The sequence below is a fragment of the Crocuta crocuta genome, unplaced genomic scaffold (assembly GCF_008692635.1).
Source record: "Crocuta crocuta isolate KB4526 unplaced genomic scaffold, BGI_CrCroc_1.0 scaffold112, whole genome shotgun sequence".
NCBI classification, from domain to species: Eukaryota; Metazoa; Chordata; class Mammalia; order Carnivora; family Hyaenidae; genus Crocuta; species Crocuta crocuta.
In genome coordinates, this window is record NW_027528818.1 from 222,122 (window position 1) to 244,037 (window position 21,916).

The window sequence follows — 21,916 nt, forward strand, 5'->3', positions numbered from 1 at the left end:
AATTCAGTTTTCAACTTTTTGAGGAACCTCCGTACTCTTTTTTCCATCGTGGTTTCACCAATTTGCATTTCTACCAGCAGTGCAGGTGGGTTTCCCTTTTTCATATCCTTCCCAAGTTTCTTGTGTTGTTGATTTTACCCATTCTGACAGGTGTGAGGTGATATTTCATTGTAGTTTTGATTTGCATTTCCTTGATAATAAGTGATGTTGAGCATCTTTTCATGTGTCTGTTAGCCATCTGTATGTTTTCTTTGAGACACGTTTATTCATGTCTTCTGCCCATTTTAAAATTGGATTATTTGTTTTTTGGGTGTTGAGTTTGATATGTTCTTTATGGATTTTGGATACTACCCCTTTTAGCTTCATTGACTACTTCCTTTGCTGTGCAGAAGGTTTTAATTTTGATGTAGTCCCAAGAGTTTATTTTTGCTTTTGTTGCCTTTGTCTCAGGAGACATATCTAGAAAGAAATTGCTATGGCCAAGGTCAAAGACATTACTGCCTGTGTTCTCTTCTAGGATTTTTATGGTTTCATGTCTCAAAGTTAGATCTCTGATCCATTTTGAATCTTTTTTGTGTATGGTGTAAGAAAGTGGTCTAGTTTCATTCCTTTGCATGGTGCTGTCCAGTTTTCCCAACACCATTAATTGAAGAAACACTCTTTTTCCCATTGTATATTCTTTCCTGCTTTGTTGAAGATTAATTGACCATATAGTTGTGGTTTCATTTCTGGGTTTTCTTTCCATTCCATTGATCTATTTTTGTGCCACTATCATACTGTCTGTATCACTACAGCTTTGTAATATAACTTGAAGTCCATAATTGTGATGCCTCCAGCTTTATTTTTCTATTTCAAGGTTGCTTTGGCTATTTGGAGTCTTTTTTTGTTCCTTACAAGTTTTAGGATTATTTGTTCTAGCTCTGTGAAAAATGTTTTTGATATTTTGATAGGAATTGTATTGAATATGTATATTACTTTGTGTAATATAGACATTTTAACAATATTTGTTCTTCCAATCCATGAGCATGGAATGTCTATTTCCTTGTGTCATCTTCTGTGTTTTATAGTTTTAAGAGTACAGGTCTTTCACCTCTTTGGTTACGTTTCCTAGGTATCATATTGTTTTTGGTGCAGTTGTAAGTGGGATTGATTCCTTAATTTGTCTTTCTGCTGCTTCATTATTGGTGAAAGAATGTAACAGATTTCTGTATGTTGACTTCGTATCCTGTGATTTTAGTGAATTTGTGTATCAGTTCTAGCAGTTTTTTGTGGAGTCTTTAGAGTTGTCTATTTATAGTTGTCTATTTATCTGCAAATAGTGAAAACTTTACTTCTTCTTTGTCAATATGGATGCCTTTTATTTCTTTTTTGTTGTCTGATTGCTGTGGTTAGGACTTCTAGTACTATGTTAAATAAAAGTGATGAAACTGAACACCCCTGTCTTATTCCTGACCGGAGAGGAAAAGCTCTCAGTTTTTCTCCATTGAGAATGATATTAGCTGTGAGTCTTGAAACAGCTGTCCCAATCTTTACTCTGTATAGCACTGCCCCTCCTCAGTTTACTCTAGTCAAGCCTCCCTGGCACCCTGCTAAGAACTTAACTTATCAATGTTACCAGTCACCTCCATCTAGCCAAAGCCAGTGGTGGTTGCTCTGTTCTTGTTTTACTCAAACACTTGGGAGTAGTAGACACAGTTGATCACTCCCTCTTTGAAACTTGTTTTCCTCTTCATTTCCATGATATCTTCCTCTCCTAGGATTTCCATCTACTTTACAGACTACTCCTTCTCAGTTTCCTATGTTGGTTCTTTGCTCTGCTTTAACTTCTAAATGTTAGTGTCTCAGTGCTTGGTGGTGGGTCCTGGCCTTTTCTGTGTCTACAGTAACTCAGGAAATTTCAGCCAATTCCATGGTTTTATGTAACATCAAAATGCACTGCTACCAAATTGATATCTTCAGGTCTAACTTCTCCCCCAAATGCCAGACTCATATGAAAAAGCCTATTTGATGTCTCATCTTGAATATCTAATAAATGTCTCATGTTTACCACATGCAAAATAGAATTCTTGATCTCCTTCCCCATCCTTAGTCTTTCTCATTTTAGTAAAAGGCTCTACTCATGACATGATTTTAAGAGTGTTCCTGGATTTCTCTCCACTGTCCCTCCCCCAACCCCATATCTAACTTATCAGTAAATCCTATTGGATCTACCTCAAAATATATCTTGAGTTCATCAATTTCTTTTCATCTTCATTGTCACTACCCAGTAAAATACCAGATACCATCAACTCTTGCCTCTTATCCGTACTTCCTGTACTTATTCCCTAATCAGTCTCACCTGCTTCTACTCTGATCTCCCTAAAATTCTGACTTCACATATCAGCTAAAGTAATTGTTTTAGAAAATAAATCTCATGTTGTGCCACCATAATCTCACCCAACTCTTCCCTAGTTTTAAAAACAATTTTTTTAATGTTTAATTATTTTGAGAGAGAGAGATAGAGAGCAAGCAGGGGAGGGACAGAAAGAGGGAGACAGAAAATCCCAAGCAGACTATGCACTGTCAGCACAGAGCCCAGTGCAGGGCTTGAACTCACGAACCATGAAATCATGATCTGAACCAAAACCAAGAGTCGGACAATTAACCAACTGAGCCACCAACTCTTCCCTAGTTTAAAAACCTCTGGTGTCTTCTGTTGCCCATAGGAGAGAATTTATAGACCCCTATCCCAACCAGTAAAGTCTTATTAGGTAGCCTTGCCTTCCTCCTTGGCCCCACCTAATACCATACCACATACTTAGCATACTTCAGCAACGGTTTTTCCTCAAAGACACCAAGCCATCCCCCCACCCCCACCCCAAGGGCCTTTGCTCTAGCCATCCCTCTTTCTAGAACATTCTTTCTTCTGATCTTCACTGGATTGGCTCTTTCTTGTCACTCAGGTGTCAGCTGAAAAGGCATCTCCTCAGTAGCCTTTCATAAGCACCTCCTCAATACTTTCTAACACATTTTTAAAAAATTTCTTCAAAGCCATTATCATTATCAGAAGTATTTTGTTAATTTGTCTATTGTGTGTCAGTTACACTAGAGTGTAAGCTCTAAGAGAGGAGAGACCTTACCTCTTTTTTTCACTCTAATGTCCCTGATATCTATATAGTGCCTGGCACCTAGTCTGTGCCAGTCTAAATAGCGGTAGAATAAATAAACCATTTTCCAGGCAGGACTCAGGATAGAACAAAAAGCCTGGGGATTTTTGAGTCTTATAAGCTAGTGGTGTATGATACATATTTGCATGCAAGGTTTTGCCTTTCCCAGCCTGGCAGGTTTTTTTTTCTGTCTTTTCTCTTTCTTCGGGATGGACTTGTCTGTATTCCCATCTGTAAACAAGCTTTACAAAGCCATATTTCATCCTTCTTGTCTTTTGAATTACCCAGAGATTCTTTGCTGAAAAAGAGTAATTCTAACATGCTGTGGTCCATAAAGCTGTTTCTTATTATATCAAATTAAAGGGCTTCCTGATCACTGGTCCAAAGCTTGTCCACTTTTCTTATAACAAATGTTCCACTATTGTTACAGTGTAATTTTGTATAGATTCTCCTCCGGAGTTTCCAATTTTCTTGATCTTAATTTGTCTTCTTTGACTTCTTTTGTGATAAAGAACTTTTTGGTACTTCTCTTACTATACTTTAAACAGAAAGAAATCAAATATGTAAGTTATAATGGATGCCACACATTCAGTGTGTGTGTGTGTGTGTGTGTATGTGTCTGTGTGTGTCTGTGTGTCTGTGTGTGTGTAAATATATGTAACTGTTACATTTGTTCCATGAAAGGAAGGTATATACAAAATGACCTCCAAAGGCCAAAGGATCCATAAGACCAAAGAAAAAGGCCAACAGGTCCAGTGTGATAAGAAATGGTTTATTAAGGGAATTTATGGATAGAAACCTGTTTTGGGTAACCACAAGAGGAATGGGTCTTCACAACCCCACCTCCCTTAAGACCAGTTTTCATAGCCCTAGAGGCTGGGAATACATGCTGAGGGATCACTCCAGGGGAGAACCTTTAAGAATAGGTCTCTGTCATAGTCGTATCTCTAGGGCAGATCAATGACTTTATGCCCAAGGGTGTGTTGTAAACAAAAGGAAAGAAGTAGGGGGAGGGCAGGGAGAGGCTGTGCTCAAGAAGATTTCAGGTCACAGAACAGTCATGGTAGCTTTGGCTAAAATGGCATTCGTCTAGTTCACAAAACCGTTTTTCACCTGGGTCTTCCTTATATCCTGGTTGCTATTTGATTGCCAAAATAAATATCAAATTAAATTCTAAGATGCTGACTTATATAACGAGACTTATCTAATTTTTTTCCAGTCCAGAAGAGAATCTTTTTTTTTTCTTTTTCTTTTTTTTTTTAATTGAAGGTCTAGCAGAGGAGGTACTCATTTGCAGGTATTTGCTCACATACACACATATTCGCATGCTTCCAGAAATCTCAAGGTGCTCCTAGGAGTTACTGTGTCTTGCCATATGATGTCGCAGAAAATACCAATGCTTTATCAATAACACTGTGAACACTTGTGACATTATATGCATCTGCACTGCCCAAAGAGATAACTGCTTCAACTCTGGTCCCCAGAGTCTCTGCCCAGAAGGAACAACTTCTTTTGTTATTGCTTTATCCAGGTTTTCTTTCATCTTTAGTTTCCACTTTTATTTTGTATTGTTAAATTATACTCCAGAGGATTCTTAAAGGTGTTTCTTCTGCTCTCCTGTTTTATGCTACCCCAGATCTACTCACCCTAGAAGGACTACATCCTTCCATGGCCTGCTGCTTTCTTTTATTTGCTCTCCAACAAACCCACGAACTTCTGTTCCAATACCACTTTAGCATGAGTGGACTGGCCATACTGAAGGGCTTTTGCTGAATGATCTCATTTTGTGACTTGAAGCTCAGGAATGGTCTTAATGAGAAGCTCCATTGAGCGGGGTGTGAAGGAGCAGTGAAGCCATCCAGTAGCTAGATTTCTAGGCTCTTGTGCTGTGCGATTCTCTAGTGCTAAAGGCTGGAACATAGTCGTGATGTTTCCCAGCTAAAGGTTTTAGCCCCAGAGCAAAGACAGAACGTTACCTGTGATCAATTTTATATATTTTTGGGGTTGCGTTTCAAAAGGAGATCTATCTTATACTGGAATTCCTGGATGGCTTCAGTGTTGCTTTATAGTTGTTGACTTGGAAGAAATTCCCAGTTGTCTAAAAACTTTTCTGACATTATTTTAGCTGACAAATGGTGTACAAGTGGCCCTGTTTTTAAATGAATATTATTTAATCCACATTAAACCACCTTTTAGTTCTTACATGAGTCTAAAATTTATTAAAGTCAAAAGTAATGTTTAGGGAGGGTAAAATCATAAATATGGTTCATAAATACTTAAAAAATCAACAGTAGAGCTCCTGGTTGAATAGAAATCTCACTTAGAATTGTAGTTTATCTTTGAAAGAAAAACTTCTGGGATTAACAGTAAACCAGTTTTAGAAAAGAAATCAAATATTACGGAATTTGAAAATCTAATTTGGCATATATTAGATTAATGCCCTGTAAAACCTTAGAGTCTGAATTCAGTTTACAGAGTGTTTGACTTAATTCTCTTTTTTCTTTTTCTCATTTTTCCTTTGTTATTTATGTTTAAATCTTAGTGACTTTTCCTTGTAAGTGTTTAAACATTCTGTGCTGAATTCTAAAGGAACAGGTCCCTCCCTGCCTTTTTCCCCATGAACTTTTTAGGAAGCAGTGGTCAGGAATTTTTGTGTGTGTGAAATTATTCTTTTTATGAATATATAATCCCACAATCTCACCAATGTACATTTTTTTTGCTTGCATATAAGTAGGGATTTAAAAATTTGGCATATAAAGAGCAAGGTTGATAAAGGCCTTTTCATATATTTGTATCCCTAATATGTTTTTATTTTTTAAAAATATGCTGCAGCTGATTGAACTAAATTCGATTTTGACTTGTGCCACACAACTATAATTCCTTTAAAAACATGTCAATATGCAATATATTTAAGATGATGTCAGCAACAATTCCTTCTTTATTTAGAGTAATATAATCTGAAACTATCAACCTTTTCTACTTTCATGAGCTTTTGACTTTCATACCAGAATGCATGAAATAATATATTTTATTTAAAGCTTTTGGTAAAATGTCCATCACTGGAGGGAACATTTTTATTTAAATATGCTCCTTCCATTGATATGGGCTTTTCTAACCAATATCTTTGTTTCTTTCAATATTCTAAACCCTTTGAGTTAGTTTGGCTTAGTTAGTTATCTCCTCATTTAAAAGTCAACATCATGATTTCTCTTTGTGGTCAAGAAGTAGACTAATAAGGGTGATTAAGGTGGGAAACAAAATATCAAATGATATCACAGTCCAGTTACCGTTATCAGTTCTCTTCAGATAGACATGATTATGCAACATGTTGGATAGTAGATCTGGGCCAGAGAGAAGGAATAATTAATATTGGAAATATTTGGAGAGAAAAAACTCTGTAGGTTGACCTATCATGCAAAGAATCCATGATATGTGGCAAAATGAAGAATGATCAGTGTCTTGAGTTCAAGGACCAAAGTGACTTACTTTTTTAAGGATATCTTATTGATTTTTATGAATGTTTAGTTCTATAAAGTCTAAACTGAGCAAAGAAAAATGAATGACACGTTTATTTATCAGCATGTGCAGGATTTTGGGGACTTCAGTGGATAGAAAGTATATTGCAATATTTAACAACCAAAGTAGAAACCCTCTTTTAGTAAGATATTCATGCTGTGCAATGCACATACACTTGTTATTTTTGTTTTTTCACTTAAGTTATGACATGTTAGCACTAAAGAGCATGTGTGATGTTAATATTGTTGGGATCAAATATATATTAGCACCTGACTCCAGATCACTCAGACAGCCATATTCATTTATTTGTGAATTGTTCTCTTATGTGCATTCATTTTGATGAGAGCTATTGCGGGAGAGGAGGGTACAGAATTTAATCATATGAAAAACATACCCTGAATGAGCTTCCACTTTTTTTAAAAAAACTTTTAAAATTTTTTTTGTGGAGGAGAGTACAAGTGGGGGACAACATGTGAGTTGAACTCGCAAACCGTGAAATCATGACCTGAGCTGAAGTTAAGTGCTCAACTTACTGAGCCACTCAGGTGCCCCCTCAGCTTCTACTTCAAAAAGAGAGACGTGTACACACAAATATATGAAAAATAAAGTAGTAAAAACTGTGTGCTTTAAATATAAGGTAGTAGAAATTGTGTGCTTTAATAAGCATGCCCTTGAGGAACAGGTGACATGGTAACTAAAAGTGAAAACTCAGAGATTTAGGGGGGAAGATAGAATTGATCAGGTAGGACTTCATGGAAAAAGTAGAATATTGATCAGAGACTAATATTCCCTTTAAACATTTCTGATAGCTGAACAAAGTTCATGTACATCCAATAAGGCATGGCTTTTGAAAAATATAGATTATTCATTCTATTCATATGAATAAGAATATGGAGGAATGTGATCCTATGGATAACAAAAGGGACTTGGAAGGATGATGTCTTTGAATCTTCTCCAGGTCGTCTACATTTTCATTTGTCCATTTGTTCATTTGTCAGAGACCGGCTCCAGCAGGTCCAGGGGTCCCTGAAGGATGGACGGTGTCGGCAAGGAAGGGATAAGAGAGGCCCCGAGAGTCTTTCTCATCACCAGGCAGGCGTCTCCGCTCTGACTGGGGCTCAACTTTATTTTATAATTGTTTGGGGGATGGCACAGAAGTGGCATTTGCCTTAGACAATGATTTCTGATGACGAACTTCTTTGATATGTAAGAATTTCCTGGAACATAGATTTGTAGAAGACTCATGCATAACCTTTATCAATAGTGACTGAGGTAGGTGATTTAGATGCTTATCCATGGGGGAAGAAAGGTATCTTTAGCATACAAGACAATGTTTTTAGCATAAAAAGGGTGAAGTTAGTTCTTTGTGGACAGGGGTAAATAGCTTGTTTAAGAAGTATTAAGAAAAACAGGTCTTTCAGGAACAGCTTTGCTCCCATAATCACAAAAGAAGTTTCTCAATAGGTTCCTTCACAGGGTGCAGTCAGCATATTCAAGGCCAGAAATAGTCACTCCAAATACTGATCACAAATGCTTTGGGGGGCTAGTGCTCCAAGCAGAAACAATTGGGTGGGGGTGGATATCTGTCCTTAACTCTAAATTAGGCTCTTTGTCTTAGGGCCAGACTCAATTGTAACTCTTGTGTTCTTAGCCCTCTTTATTATGTAAGTCTTGGATCTGCAAGGCCCATAGGAAGAGCCTTTTGACAATCATCCACAATGCTTTCATCTGAAATCTCTTTTGAAAAGGCAGGAATATGCTTTTCCTTATGAGGAATCTGTGGGGAATATCGGTCTGATTTGGAATATTGTGAGGCCTGGTCAACACCAGCAGGCTCATTTCCAACATGAGCCAGTAATAGCAGAAGGAGATACCAGTTTTCGTTTCTCATGGCAGGAGATGTGCCATTTCCTCACTGTGACTGTCATACAGCGAGGCCAGTATGGCTCCCAGCATTCATTTGTTTGTATTTATTGTGTTTGTGCAGGGTGGGCTCTGTAGGTTCTCTAAATAGGTATCTCCTAAAGATAAAGTTATAGACTTTTGTCTTGGTGTACTCCTCGGTTTTGATCTAGTATAATTGGCCTTTAAATTTAAAGTATAATATTTGTGGTCATTGAAATTTTATGGTAAGCTGGTGCACATATTTAGCCATGTTAAGACTCATTAACCCCTTTGTTATAGAAAGGTAGAAAAGAAAAATATAAAACAAGACCTATTTATTTTGTTAATCAGTTGCAGCACTGGTAAATAAAAAACCTAATGAGGTAGAATTAAATCAGGGTTTCATTCATGATATCACCATGGATTTTGAGAATTTGAAATCTAGGGCTGACCTTGACCAGTCCTCAGAGTCTGTGGAATCAGCTTTACATTTCAAGAAAACTTGCAATCATTCTGATTACATTTCCCGATATAATATGGAGTAATACTGAGTGTTTAGATGCAAGGATTAGCTGTATTGATTGAGACAGATCATCTATGAGTCTTTGAAACAATTTTACCTTGTTTTTTAAAGTTTATCATGATAGAGAGTGTGTGTATGAGTGGGGCAGAGGCAAAGAGAGAGGGAGAGAGAGAATCCAAAGCAGGCTCTGAGTTGATAGCATAGATCTTGATCTCACAAACTTGTGAGATCATGACCTGAGCAGAAATCAAGAGTCGGACATTTAACTGACTGAGCCACCCAAGCGCCACTTTACCTTATTAATCATTTTTCGTTGTGATTTTAAATGTGTTTATACTTTGAAATTGGAGTTGAGAGCTGTCAAGCCTACTCTGAAATCTATAGAAACTGAAATTTCATAAAGTGCTCTGAGTGATTGCTCTTACTGGTAGGTTCCAGTATAGAGTTAGATGTGCACACAGCATTTCCTTTCCCTAAAAACACACTGCATACATTTTCTATTCAGATTATATTTACTAGGACTTATTTGGACTACATATACTTCCTAGTAACTTATGTCTATTTCAGCTCTCTCCAGATTTAGTGCTTGAATTGGATAGGTAATGACTTACAGTGAACATTTCTAATTAGTCTTTCTTTTCTTTGTGTTAGAAATGACTCAGAGTATCATGCAATTACTCAACAAGAGATGTTTGTTGACCTCTGTGTTCCCAGCACCAGTACAATATCCTAGTGAGCAAGGTAGATACACTTTCAACATTTATTAGAGGTTACATTCTAATGTGGGAAGCAAACATTAAGTAACTAATTATATGATGTTACCAAAGAATATATATGTGAAGAGAGACTGTATCAGGGTGACCATCTCAGTGAATTCTTCTTCCACCATTTGTAAGCTGTGTAATCTTCCATACATTTCTTAATCTTCCTGGGACCCATTTTCAGATATGTAAATGGAAATAATAGCATTAACTTCATGGGGTTGTTGTGAAATTAATGGAAAAAAATGCACGTAGAAAGTTGGCTACAATGCCTACTACATAGGAACATTTAGTAATTATTACCCTATTATCAGGGTAGGGGAAACCTTCTCTGACCAATTGACTTATAAGCTGAGATCTGAACAATGGTAGGAATTTGCTAAATGGAGAACGTTACATAAGAGAAAATGCCATGTTCAAAGGCCCTGAGGCAGGATTGCCCATGATGCTTTCAAGGAACTGAAAGAAAGCCGCTGTGCCTGGAGCTCAGAAAATGAAGTAGAAAATGGCTTGAGATGAGGCTGAGGTAGGCTGGGGTAGCTAGATTACATAGAGTCTCCTGGGCCTTGTTAAAGAGGATTTAGGGGTTTATTCTAAGGGCAATGGGAAGAATTTCCACCGGGAAATGACATGATTAGATTTGAGTTTTAGAAAGATTGTTCTCGCCTTAGTTTTGAGAGCTGTTCGAAATCTTTTATCAAGAATTGAGGGTCTGGCTAGTGTCTAAAGGGACCTTTTGGGGAATAATATTGGTGGATATTTTTGCTAGTGTCATCTTCTTAGGTCCTGGGCCCAGGACAGCAGTCAGTGATGTAATTGACATTGTCAATTTCTAGTTCTTAAGTAAATCTGGGAGTCATAGATATGTGAGTGTGCATATATGTGAGTATGTACATATGTACACAAATATATAAACACATTGTGTGTGTCTATATGTCAGTATAAATATACACACGTATGTGTGTGTACACACACACACACAGTCTCCTAATTAGGAGAGAGCCCAACTTACTATCTGCATCTGACCATTCCATCTCAATGTTTTTTGAATTATGGCATAAATGCTTAAGAGATGAGGGAAAGAAAAAATGTTTACCAACCCCTTTAATCTATAAGGTATAATGACATATCAGGATGATTACTCTTCATGTGAGATTGGGGATTATTATGTTAACCATAACAATTTTATAATCTACATTCCCAAATTCCAATTGCAGAGGTACAAGCAAATGCTGTGCTCTCCTCTGTGTCATGATGAATGCAGCAGTTGTGCATATACAGAAGAATAGATCATACTGAACATCCCCTGAGCTCTGTTTGCAGACAAGTCGTATCTCCACCATGACAAAATTCCCACAAGATTTTGAATTATTAATGTCTTGGAATCTGCGAGATTCAGCAGATATGTTCAGTGTTATTGATGGCAGCAAACTTTATCTCTTTTATTTCTGAGACACATAATGAAATGGGGAGTCCCTCAAATAACCACAGTTAGTGTTTAGGTTAATTTTGTAGGGGCCATTGGGCTTTTGCCTTAATGTGTATAAATACGACTTTTCTCTCTCACAGCAGATTGCACGGTAGATAGAGGGAGAGTGAATTGGCACTAATTTATGAACCCCTCCAGCCTTCTCAGTGCTATACACCCTGTGAGGGCAAGATGCTCTAATTACACTTACTTCATGTAATGAGAGCTTTTAATGACAATTACTGATTAGAGTTGGGGATGTTTAGGGACCTTACAGAAGATGCATTGACTCTTAGAAGAGAAGAGTTCATGTGCCTTTTGTGTGGCTCAGTCCCTAACCACTGACCAGCTACTCAATGAGACACTCAATGAGAGTGGACTGTGAACTGAGGGCATACGGTATACTTTCTTTCTCAATTCAGAATAGGTCAAAGAGTTCAAGAATTCTGTTTGCTTTTAGCAGTATTTTTACTTTACGCTTTTTTTTTTTCTTGGTCACACAGACACAGAGGATTTTTCTTTTTAGTAACAAGAATAACCCTTAGTCCAGATTGCTCTTCTTGGAGACATTGATTTGCACAGCCACAAATNCTTGGTCACACAGACACAGAGGATTTTTTTTAGTAACAAGAATAACCCTTAGTCCAGATTGCTCTTCTTGGAGACATTGATTTGCACAGCCACAAATGGGTACCTAACATTGTTTTCCTCTTCACACATTTGCAGTGCCCAAGTTTGATGGGCCAACACTTAAAAGCTCTGGTATACTTTATATTAATATGTATATGAGAATTATAATAAAGATAAAAACTAGAGAGAATTACTTATTAGACTGAGGGCATGAGTTTATATGGTTTATATGTCCTTTTTTGAGTAAAGCATAAATTTGTGAGTGAAGATGACACGTTATGTTACATTTTTGTAAACAATTAGAAGTTTCAGTCACACAACACGTCAACATTTAACTAACAGGATGATAATACTGCTTCTGAGCTTCAGGATCTCTCTCCTTAAAGAATAGGGATCAAGATTTGTTTATTTTTTTCCTTTTTCCTTTTCAAGTAGCTCTGAGTACTAGTTTCTCCCAAAGCTCCTCTCGCTTTTATATTCAATATATTTATAAACATTTCTTTTCATTTTTTGCATTTTGAATTTTCTGTCTTTATGGCTGTTCAGTCTAACTTTAAAATTAAAAGCAAAAAGTACTTGAAATGAATGCACATTTAAACTCAGTGAATTTAAGTAACTTACAAATAATCTAACTGATAAAGTAGAAGGGATAATGGTTCATATTTTCAGGACTTCTGCTCAGAACCTTCCCAGATCTAGGATTCTGATTTAAATAAGTATCTTTTACATATTCTGTATCCTTTTCCCACAACTTCCCAATTCCTAGAAAACTTGAAATCCTTAGTAACTATTAGCGTTAGCAATATTATCAGTAATTGGAATCATAAAACATTATGATTGCCTTTTTTCAATTTCAAAACACTTTCTTATGAGCGGGTATGCTTATAACCCACAAGCCTTTTTTTTAACTATGTATTCATTTACTCATTCAGTGAGCACACACATTTATTTATTGATTTTTCTGAATAAGGTATAAAATATGAGTAAAGATAGTCCTTCAAATAGCAAAATCTAGGATGTCTTCAACAAACTTTACCATTAAAAGATCAAAGCTCAAACACTCAAACTTTAATGGTGTCATAAACTATTACACCTTTCATTATCATAATCCCTAAAAAAATATGATTTGAGACCCCATTGGTTGCATCTATTAACATTTATTGAGCATTTGTTAAGCTAGGGAACTGCGAAGTACTTTTATCTCCATCATGTCACAAATCCTAGCAATTGCCCATAGAGAAATGGTCATCTGCATTTTATAGCTGAGGACTCTGAGGCTCATTGAGACTGGGTAAGTGATTTGCTCAGAGTCTCAGAGCCAGGAGGCCAGCCTATCAGTCCTCCTTATTCCAAATATGGCATTCATATCTATACAACAGTCATACTCCTTTTTTCCAGTGTTACATTAGAAGCCGATCCTCCAGCTTTGGCCATGGAGACACTGAGACTGGACCAAGGAGACCGAAGTTCTCTCTGGGAGTGCTGGTCTACCATGTGTCTTGACACTGCTTACTGCTTTTAAATGAGTTAATAGGTGTCATTAAGAGTATGTGTTTAGAATTAAACACAATGATGTTTGGGAGAATATATAATTCAGGGCAACAAAATTTGATAAAAATTGTTTATGCCTTAACACTTTTCTTTTTTTTGTTTAAAGATCAAAGCCTATCAGTTACATTGGTGTCAGACTTTAAGACAACTGAAATTATAGCCCAGTTATTTCAGGTCTCACAGCCCTGTTCAGCCAGAAAGATTGTATTTGGGCCATTAAATCTCAGACCCATGAGAGCTGGGAGCTAGATCCCCTGTTTGATAATAAAGGGCCCGGACACTGGACTCTTGGCGTTCACTTTTTCCAAGGCAATGTAAAATGTTTATTAGAGAAGTCACAGATAGCCATCTGATGGATTTTGGTGGAATTGCCAATTACAAAAGCTAAAACCACCTAGCTCCTCACCAGAAACACCCCCCCCGCCCCCGCAAAGAAAAAGCCTCTTAATTTTGCATGTTTTAAGCACATGCCTCTCTAAGTATTGATGCTGTTCATGATGAATCAAGAAGTTAAAAGCTAAATCAACCTATTATAGGGTTCCAAAGATTGTTATGACTTTTTGTGCATAACAGAAAATACCAACTTTTCTTTAATTATCTGGTAATAAGTGTGAGTTGTTTATCTGTTTTGGGTTGTATTTTTTGGCTAAATAGTATTACTCATTGAATTCATACATCTCTAAGTAGGCACAAACACCTAATTTTAAACAAGTCATTTCACAAATGTTTATTGAATACCTACTATAGGTCAATGTAGTAGGTAGTAGGTCAATGAGCAGTACGAACAATAAAAAGATAAACATGACAAAAATTATAGACTAATACCCCACCTGCACAGACATGTTACTTCATCTCTCTCTATTTCCTTTTCCTCTTATAATATGGTAATAATGTCTACCTCACAAAGCTGTCATGAGGATTAAATGACACGATGAATGGCATATATGAAGTGCCTGATCTTGAAAAAAGAATAAAAGCTATTATTTTATAATCAATATTATCACTGTAGAGTTAACTGACTTATAGAAAAATCACAAGGAGTTGTTGAAAGGATTGGAAATAGAATCTTAACTTCCCTCTGATTTTTTCACAAACGTACATTTTTAAGTGATTTTGCTGGTTGATTTTGCATATGTTTTTTGAGTGTCTCCTATTTGTAAGTTGCTCTGCTAAGATCTGTGGAAAATGTAAGTTACTATTGGACACACTTCCTGTCCTTACGTGCTTGTGACCGTTAGGGATATGAGCCATATACACAAATAACTGTGGTGCCAAGAAGAAAGCAATAGGTGGTATAAAATTGGCACAGGCAACAGAAGGAAAATTAAGAAGGGACGGCTTCATGGACTGAGGGACATCTGAGTTGTGCCTTGAAGGATGGATAAGATTTGGATATATGGAAAATGGCCGAAATACATTGCAAGGAAAGGAAATAGTAAATACATGATACAGGAAGCTGTAGGAGTTCATTAGGCTAGAGCAAGGGTCTGTGAAGGGCCCGGATGGCAGAAAGGATGAAGAGGCACAGAACCCATGCTGAAGTATTTAGATGAGAAGCGTCACAATGCTGTGACTCCCACCACCTGGGGATGGAGGATTAAAAGCGAGATGGCAAAATGTTAACAACTGGTAATTGGTGAATATAGGTGAAGAATATATAGATGTTCATTACACTATTTTTGGCAATCTTAATATAGGTTTGAAATCTTTTTTTAAAAAGTTGGAGAAAGAGATTAAAATACATGAGAAACTAATCAGAAAGCAAAGGACAAACCACGAGCTAACAAAATAGGCAAAACATATGACAGGAAATGCTGCAAGAGACTATAATGGCCAGTAAATGAATAAAAGTTTGTTCAGCCTTTTAGGAGTTAAGAGAAATTTAATTTCAAGTAACGAGACACTACTTTTCACCACCTGATTACACCATTTTTTAGGTGTAATGATATTGTGGGTATCCAGATAAAAGAGATATTAATACCAACCTTCTGTTATCGCTGTAGGTATTAGAAAGAAAGCAGAATATGTGAAGTGCCTGCCACATAGAAGAACTCAGTAACGACATCTCCTTCCACTATTACTATTGTCTAATGAATGACAATGATACCTGAGCTACTAGGGTCCTGAAAGCGTGAATGGAAGAGTATCAACTGGGTTTGGCAGCTGGTTGCATTTAAGAGAATATGAGAAAAGAGAGCTCAGGACAAACTCAGTGTGGTTTGTTTGTAAAAGAGAAATTGCTAAAGGAAAAGATTGCTATAGAAAGAAAGATATGTTGGCCTAATTGAGGTATTTGGTATACTGATTGTTGAATATTCAGTCTTTTCAAGGAAAAGCGTTGATTCATAGAAATTGAAGGTAGACTCATAATTTAAAGACTTTTTATATAAATGCTCTGTTTTTCAGAATTATATTCTTAAATACATATTATGGACATATATACAAAAACAAAACAGTAAATGAAAATATTTCCCTCTCATATCTCCTTATGGAAAGCCATTGCTAACTTTCTCATGTTTTCTACCAGAAATATATGACGATACCAGTATGTGTGTGTGTGTATGTGTGTATTCCCATGCATATATGTATGCATTTAAAAATTCACACCAATAGTAATATATCATATAAAAGTCTGCACCTTGCTTTTTTTTCTTGAACTCAGTGCAGTCTTCCTTCATTCTAACATCTGCATAAGAGTCTATTGACAAGATACATCTTAAAGATTGAAGTCATTCTCCATAAATGAACCTATGAGATTGTATTAGTTTTTTGCTGTTATAAACAACTGGTCATGACAATTAGTGTTCATTTATCTTGATGTTTGTTTTGGGAGCATATTGGTAGCATTGGTTCCTAGAAGTAGAACAGCTGTGCCATAGGTATTTATATTTTTAATTTTGATAAATAACTTTCCTCTTAAAAGGCTCTACCATTTTTCCCTCCTCACCAACAGTAGACATTACCAACTTGTAAATTTATTAAGAGAAATGTAATCTTATTTAGATATGTATGTGTCAAGTATTTATTTTAGCATTACTTATTTATTGTCAATTACAGGTGAGGTTGAGTAATTTTTAAAATGTTCACTGGCTTTTACATACCTTTTTTGTTTTTAATATAATACTCTGATTTTATATTTCTATAAAATTCTATAATAATTCTACAAACTTAACCTATTGTCATCTAAATCCCTATATTTATATAAGTTGTGTGCTTTAAAAAAACTAATAAAACTAAAATTACATAATTTATGTATTTAGTTTAATTAATCATTAGCTATCTCCCTCAAGAAACTGAAGTAGGCACTAAGGATGTGAATATGTTCATATCTTTTTACTAATTTTTCCATTAATCTTTTATATTGATTTTATGTTATTCATATAGTAATGATCTATTCTGTTACGTTTTGCAAATATTTTTGACTGTATAATTGTTTTTGTCATATAAAGGTTTTTTTAATGTGCAATTAAATTCAGCAGTCTTTAGAGTTAGGATTTTTTTAAATCTAGGATTCTTTTTCCTTTAATTATTGTCTTTGTTAGTTTGGGCTACCATTAACAAAACACTGTAGACTAGGTGGCGTAAACAACAGAAATTTATTTCTCGCAGTGGCTAAGAAGTCCAAGATCAAGGTTCAGGCCAATTCAGTTTCTGGCAAAGTATCTATTTCTGGTCTTTGTGGGGGCTGTATTCTTGCTATGTTCTCATGTGGCAGAGAGAGAGAGATTGAAATCTCTGGTGTCTCTTCCTCTTCTTTTTTTTCTTTTTCAAAAATATTTTTTAATGTTTTTATTTATTTCTGAGAGAGAGAGGGGGAGGATCAGAGAGAGAGAGGGAGACACAGAATCTGAAACAGGGCTCCAGGCTCTGAGCTAGCTGTCAGCACAGAGCCTGATGTGGGGTTCGAACCCACAAACCGCGAGATCATGACCTGAGCCGAAGTTGGACGCTTAACCGACTGAGCCACTCAGGCGCCCCTTCCTCTTCTTATAAGACACCAGTCCAATTGTTTAGAGCCCTACCCTTATGACCTCATTTAACCTTAATTAGGTCCATAGACTCTATCACTACCTATAGTCGTGTTGTGAGTTAGTGCTTCACATATGAATTTGGGGTGGGGGCACATAATTCAGTCCATCATAATTACCAAATTTTATTTTGTATTCTGTGTTAATCCACCAAACAGCAGTTTTGAATACCATGTGAAATCTTTTCTGGTCCTCAATCACTGATATTGTTTGACTTAGTATATACATTTTTTGACAGCAGGAATATCATTTTCTTCTCGTACCCCTGTGCTCATCTCAAGGGCCTCTTCCGTTGGCTTATTCTGAGTGAGAAGACTATAAATATAATGTGAGAGGGATCACCTGGTACAATACCTTCAATGTGTATCTGTGGAAACTGAGACTCAGAGTGGTAGAAGTGACTTCCTCCAAGCTTTGCAGTTAATCAGTACCAGGATTTGGAGTGGAATCCTAGTCTTTTTGGCTTCCAGTCTAGTGTTGTTTCTTAAATAAGTGAATGAATGTCTATAAAGTACTTAGAACTTGCCTGGCCCCTAATAAGTGCTCCTAACTGTTAGTATTCTTACTTTGCTGATGTCATCAGTATCGTCATCATTATTCATAAAGAGCACAGATTCTGAAGCTAAACTGAGATTGAAACTCAGTGACAGTGGCCGTTAGTTGTTAGCTTTTCTGAGCCTCAGGTTTCTTGAGCAAGTAAGGGGACGATAATAGAACCTATCTTACAGGGAATTGAGAGAAATAGTTGATTGGTTTATACAAAGCACTCGGCACAATACTTGCCTCAAAATAATCATTACATTATTAGAGACATACTCAGTCTCCTAGAATCAGCTTGAACCAATTAATCTTGTCTAGTTGCCTCCCATTATTTTCTGATTTCATGACTGTAAGCACACTCTGAAGTGGTCGCCGAAACATTAAAAAATGTTCCCTTATGTTATGAGGGAGCAGAGGCACAGTAGCAAAAGAGACAGAGTGAACATTTAATTGTTTTGGAGGCCCGCATGCAAAAGACAATGTGGAAGCTGGGCAAGAGGGAGGTGGTGCCAAGAGGAGGTTAGAAGGTGCCAGGGAAAGTTTCACCAACATTTATGATATGTGATCCTCCTCTTTCCTTCCCTCCAATACTGATATAAAGATATGACTCAGTTTATTGTGCTTCACCCATTACACTTCACAGATACTGTGTTTGTTACAACTTGAATGTGTGTAACAACCCTGCGATGAGCACTCTGTTGGCACCATTCTTCCAATGGCATTTGCTCACTTCATGTCTCTGTGTCGCATTTTGGTAATTCTCACAATATTTCAGCCTTTTTCATTGTTCCTGTATTTGTTACGGTGATCTACGATCAGTGATCTTTGATATAACTATTGTGATTGTATTGAGGTGCCACAAACTGTACCTATGTAAGGTGGTGAACTTAACTGATAAATGTTGTGTGTTCTGACTGTGCCCCTGACTGGCTGTTCCCCCATCTCTCCTCTCCTTGGACCTCCCTATTCCCTGAGACACAACGTTATTGAAGTTAGAGCAATTAATAGCACTATAATGGCCTATAAGTATTCAAATAAAAGGAAGAGTCACATGTCTCACTTCAAATCAAAAGCTAGAGGGGGCAACTGGGTGGCTCAGTAGGTTAAGCCTCTGACTTTGGCTCAGGTCATGATCTTTTGGCTTGTGGGTCCAAGCCCCACGTTGGGCTCTGTGCTGACAGCTCAGAGCCTAGAGCCTGTTTCAGATTCTGTGTCTCCCTCTGTCTCTACCCTTTCCCTGTTTATTTTCTGTCTCTCTCTCTCTCAAAAATAAATAAACGTTAAAAAATTTCAAAAAATCAAAAGCTAGAGATGATTACGCTTAGGGATGAAGGCATTTTGAAAGTCAAGATAAGCCAATAAATTAGGCCCCTTGTGCCAACAGTTAGCCAGGTTGTGAGTAGAAAGGAAAAGTTATTGAAGGAGATGAAAAGTGCTACTCTAGTGAATACATGAATGATAAGAAAGTAAAACAGCCTCATTGCTGTTAGGGAGAAAGTCTGAATGCTCTAGATAAGAAGAGCTAACTGGCCACTAGATTCCCTTAAGCCAAAGCCTAATCTAGAGGAAGTCCCTAACTCTCCTCAATTCTGTGAGGGCTGAGAGAGAGGTAAGGAAGCTGCAGAAGCAAAGTTTGAAGGTAATAGAGGTTGGTTTATGAGGTTTGAGGAAAGAAGTCGTCTCCTTGACATCAAAGTGCAAGGTGAAGCAGCAAGTGCTGATGGAGAAGCTGCAGCAAGTCATCCAGAAGATCCACCTAAGAGAATTCACGAAGGTGGCCTCACTAAAAAACAAATTTTCAATGTAGACAAAACAGCACTATTCTCAAAGAAGATGCCATCTAATACTTTGATAGCTAGAGAGAAGTTAATGCCTGGCTTCAAAGCTTCAAAGGACAGCCTACTCTGTTAGGGGCTAGTGCACATGATGCCTTTATGTTGAACCCAATGTTTATTAATCATTCTGAAAATTGTAGGGCCCTTAAGATTATGCTACACCTGCTCTGCCTGTGCTCTATAAATGTAACAGCAAAGCCTGGATGACAACACATCTCCTTACGACATGGTTTATTGAATATTGTAAGCCCGCTGCTGAGACCTACTGCTCAAAAAAAGGATTCCTTCAAAGTGCGATTGCTCACTGACAATACACCTAGTCACCCAAGAGCTCTGCTGGAGATGGACAAAGAGATGGATGTTGTTTTCACTCCTGTTAACACAGTGTCAGTTCCGCAGCCTGGGGATCAAGGGGTAATTTTGATTCTCAGGTCTTATTGTTTAAGACATATATTTCATAAGGCCAGAGCTGCCATAATTACTGATTCCCCTCATGGATTTGGGCAAAGTAAATTCAAAACTTTCTGGAAAGGATTCACCATTCTAGATTCATTAAGAACATTTGTGATTCATGGGCAGAGGTCAAAATAACATAAACAGGAGCTGGCAAAGAGATGATTCCAAACCTCTTGAGGGGTTCAAGACTTCAGTGGAAGAAGTATCTAACAGTGTGGTAGAAATGGCAAGAGAACTAGAATTAGAAGTGGAGCTTGAAAGTGGGACTAAATTGCTGTGATCTCATGATCAAACTTGAAAGGATGAGGAATTGCTTCTTAGGGATGAGCAAAGAAAGTAGTTTCTTGAGTTGGAATATATTCTGTGAAGATTGTTGAAATCAATACCAAGGATTGCAAATATTACATAAAATTGGTTTATAAAACAGCAACAGGGTTTGGGAAGACGGATTCCCAATTTTGAAAGAAGGTCTCCTGTGGCTAACATGCAAGCAAACAGCATCCCAGGCTGCCCAGAAATCATTCAGGAAAGGAAGAGTCAATCAGTGCAGCAAACTTCATTGTCTTATTTGAAGAAACTGTCACAGCCACTCTGATCTCCACCAACCCCTGAGCAGTCAGCAGCCATCAACATTGAGTAAAGACCCTCCACCAGAAAACGATGTGGCTCCCTGAAAACTCAGATGATGCTTTGCATTTTTTAGCAGTAAAGTGTTTTTAATTTTTTTTAATGTTTATTTATTTTTGAGAGAGAGACAGAGTATGAGTGGAGAAGGAGGCAAAGAGAAAGAGAGAGAGGGAGACACAGAATCTGAAGCAGGCCCCAGACTCTGAGCTGTCAGCACAGAGCCTGATGTGGGGTTCAAACTCATGAACCATGATATCATGACCTGAGCTGAAGTCAGGTGCTTAACTGACTGAGCTACCCAGGCACCCCAGCAGTAAAGTGTTTTTAAATTGAGGTACGTACAGTTTTTCTGTTTTTTGGTTTTTTTTAGATATAACGTTATTGCCCACTTAAGCTACAGGACATTGTAAATATATTTTTTATATGTATGGGGAAATAAAAGAAAATTCATTTGACTCCCTTTATCGTGATTGTTGCTCGATTGCAGTGTTCTGAGATCAAACTTGTAGTATCTCTTAGGTATTGTTGCAAGATTTTTTTTTTACCTCAACACCCGGGATTCATTGCCCCACTGCTTTGAAGAATAAAGAGGTGGACACATAATAAAATGAGCAGCAGGCGAAAGTTTATTAGAGTATAATAAGGTCAGAAAGTAAGAATGGTATGAAAGCTTTCTTTACAGAGAAGGGGCATTTGAAAGTGAATGTAGGCAAGGCACTCTGTTCTGTGAGGTTCTGGTCGACCCCCCTTCCTTCCTACTCGTTCCTTCTAAGGTCCTACCTTTACTGGCTTGATAACTCTAGGTGCCTGGGTTGTCTGTTCCTGATTAGCTCAATTCCATTGTGTGAGGAGTCAGACTATGGTCATCCTGTCCCTCATATAATATAAGTTTTATGGTTTACTTATTTTAGTTAAGTTATTTTGTCAAATTCCTGAGGGGGAGTATGTTGT

At 37.2% G+C, this 21,916-nt stretch overlaps 1 protein-coding gene across 6 annotated transcripts in view; it reads left to right on the plus strand.

Annotated features, from left to right (window-relative positions):
• Positions 1-21,916, plus strand: part of SLC10A7 (solute carrier family 10 member 7) — a 259,094-nt gene that overhangs the window by 119,968 nt on the left and 117,210 nt on the right. For 2 of the 6 annotated variants that reach the window (XM_077755906.1, XM_077755908.1), the window contains one exon: positions 15,483-16,564. The exons of the other annotated variants lie outside the window; for them this stretch is intronic. In XM_077755906.1, the coding sequence (XP_077612032.1) occupies positions 15,483-15,509 (27 nt within the window). In that variant the 3' untranslated portion in view covers positions 15,510-16,564. Of the gene's footprint in view, positions 1-15,482; positions 16,565-21,916 lie in introns of those variants that run through there. 6 annotated transcript variants of the gene reach the window in all.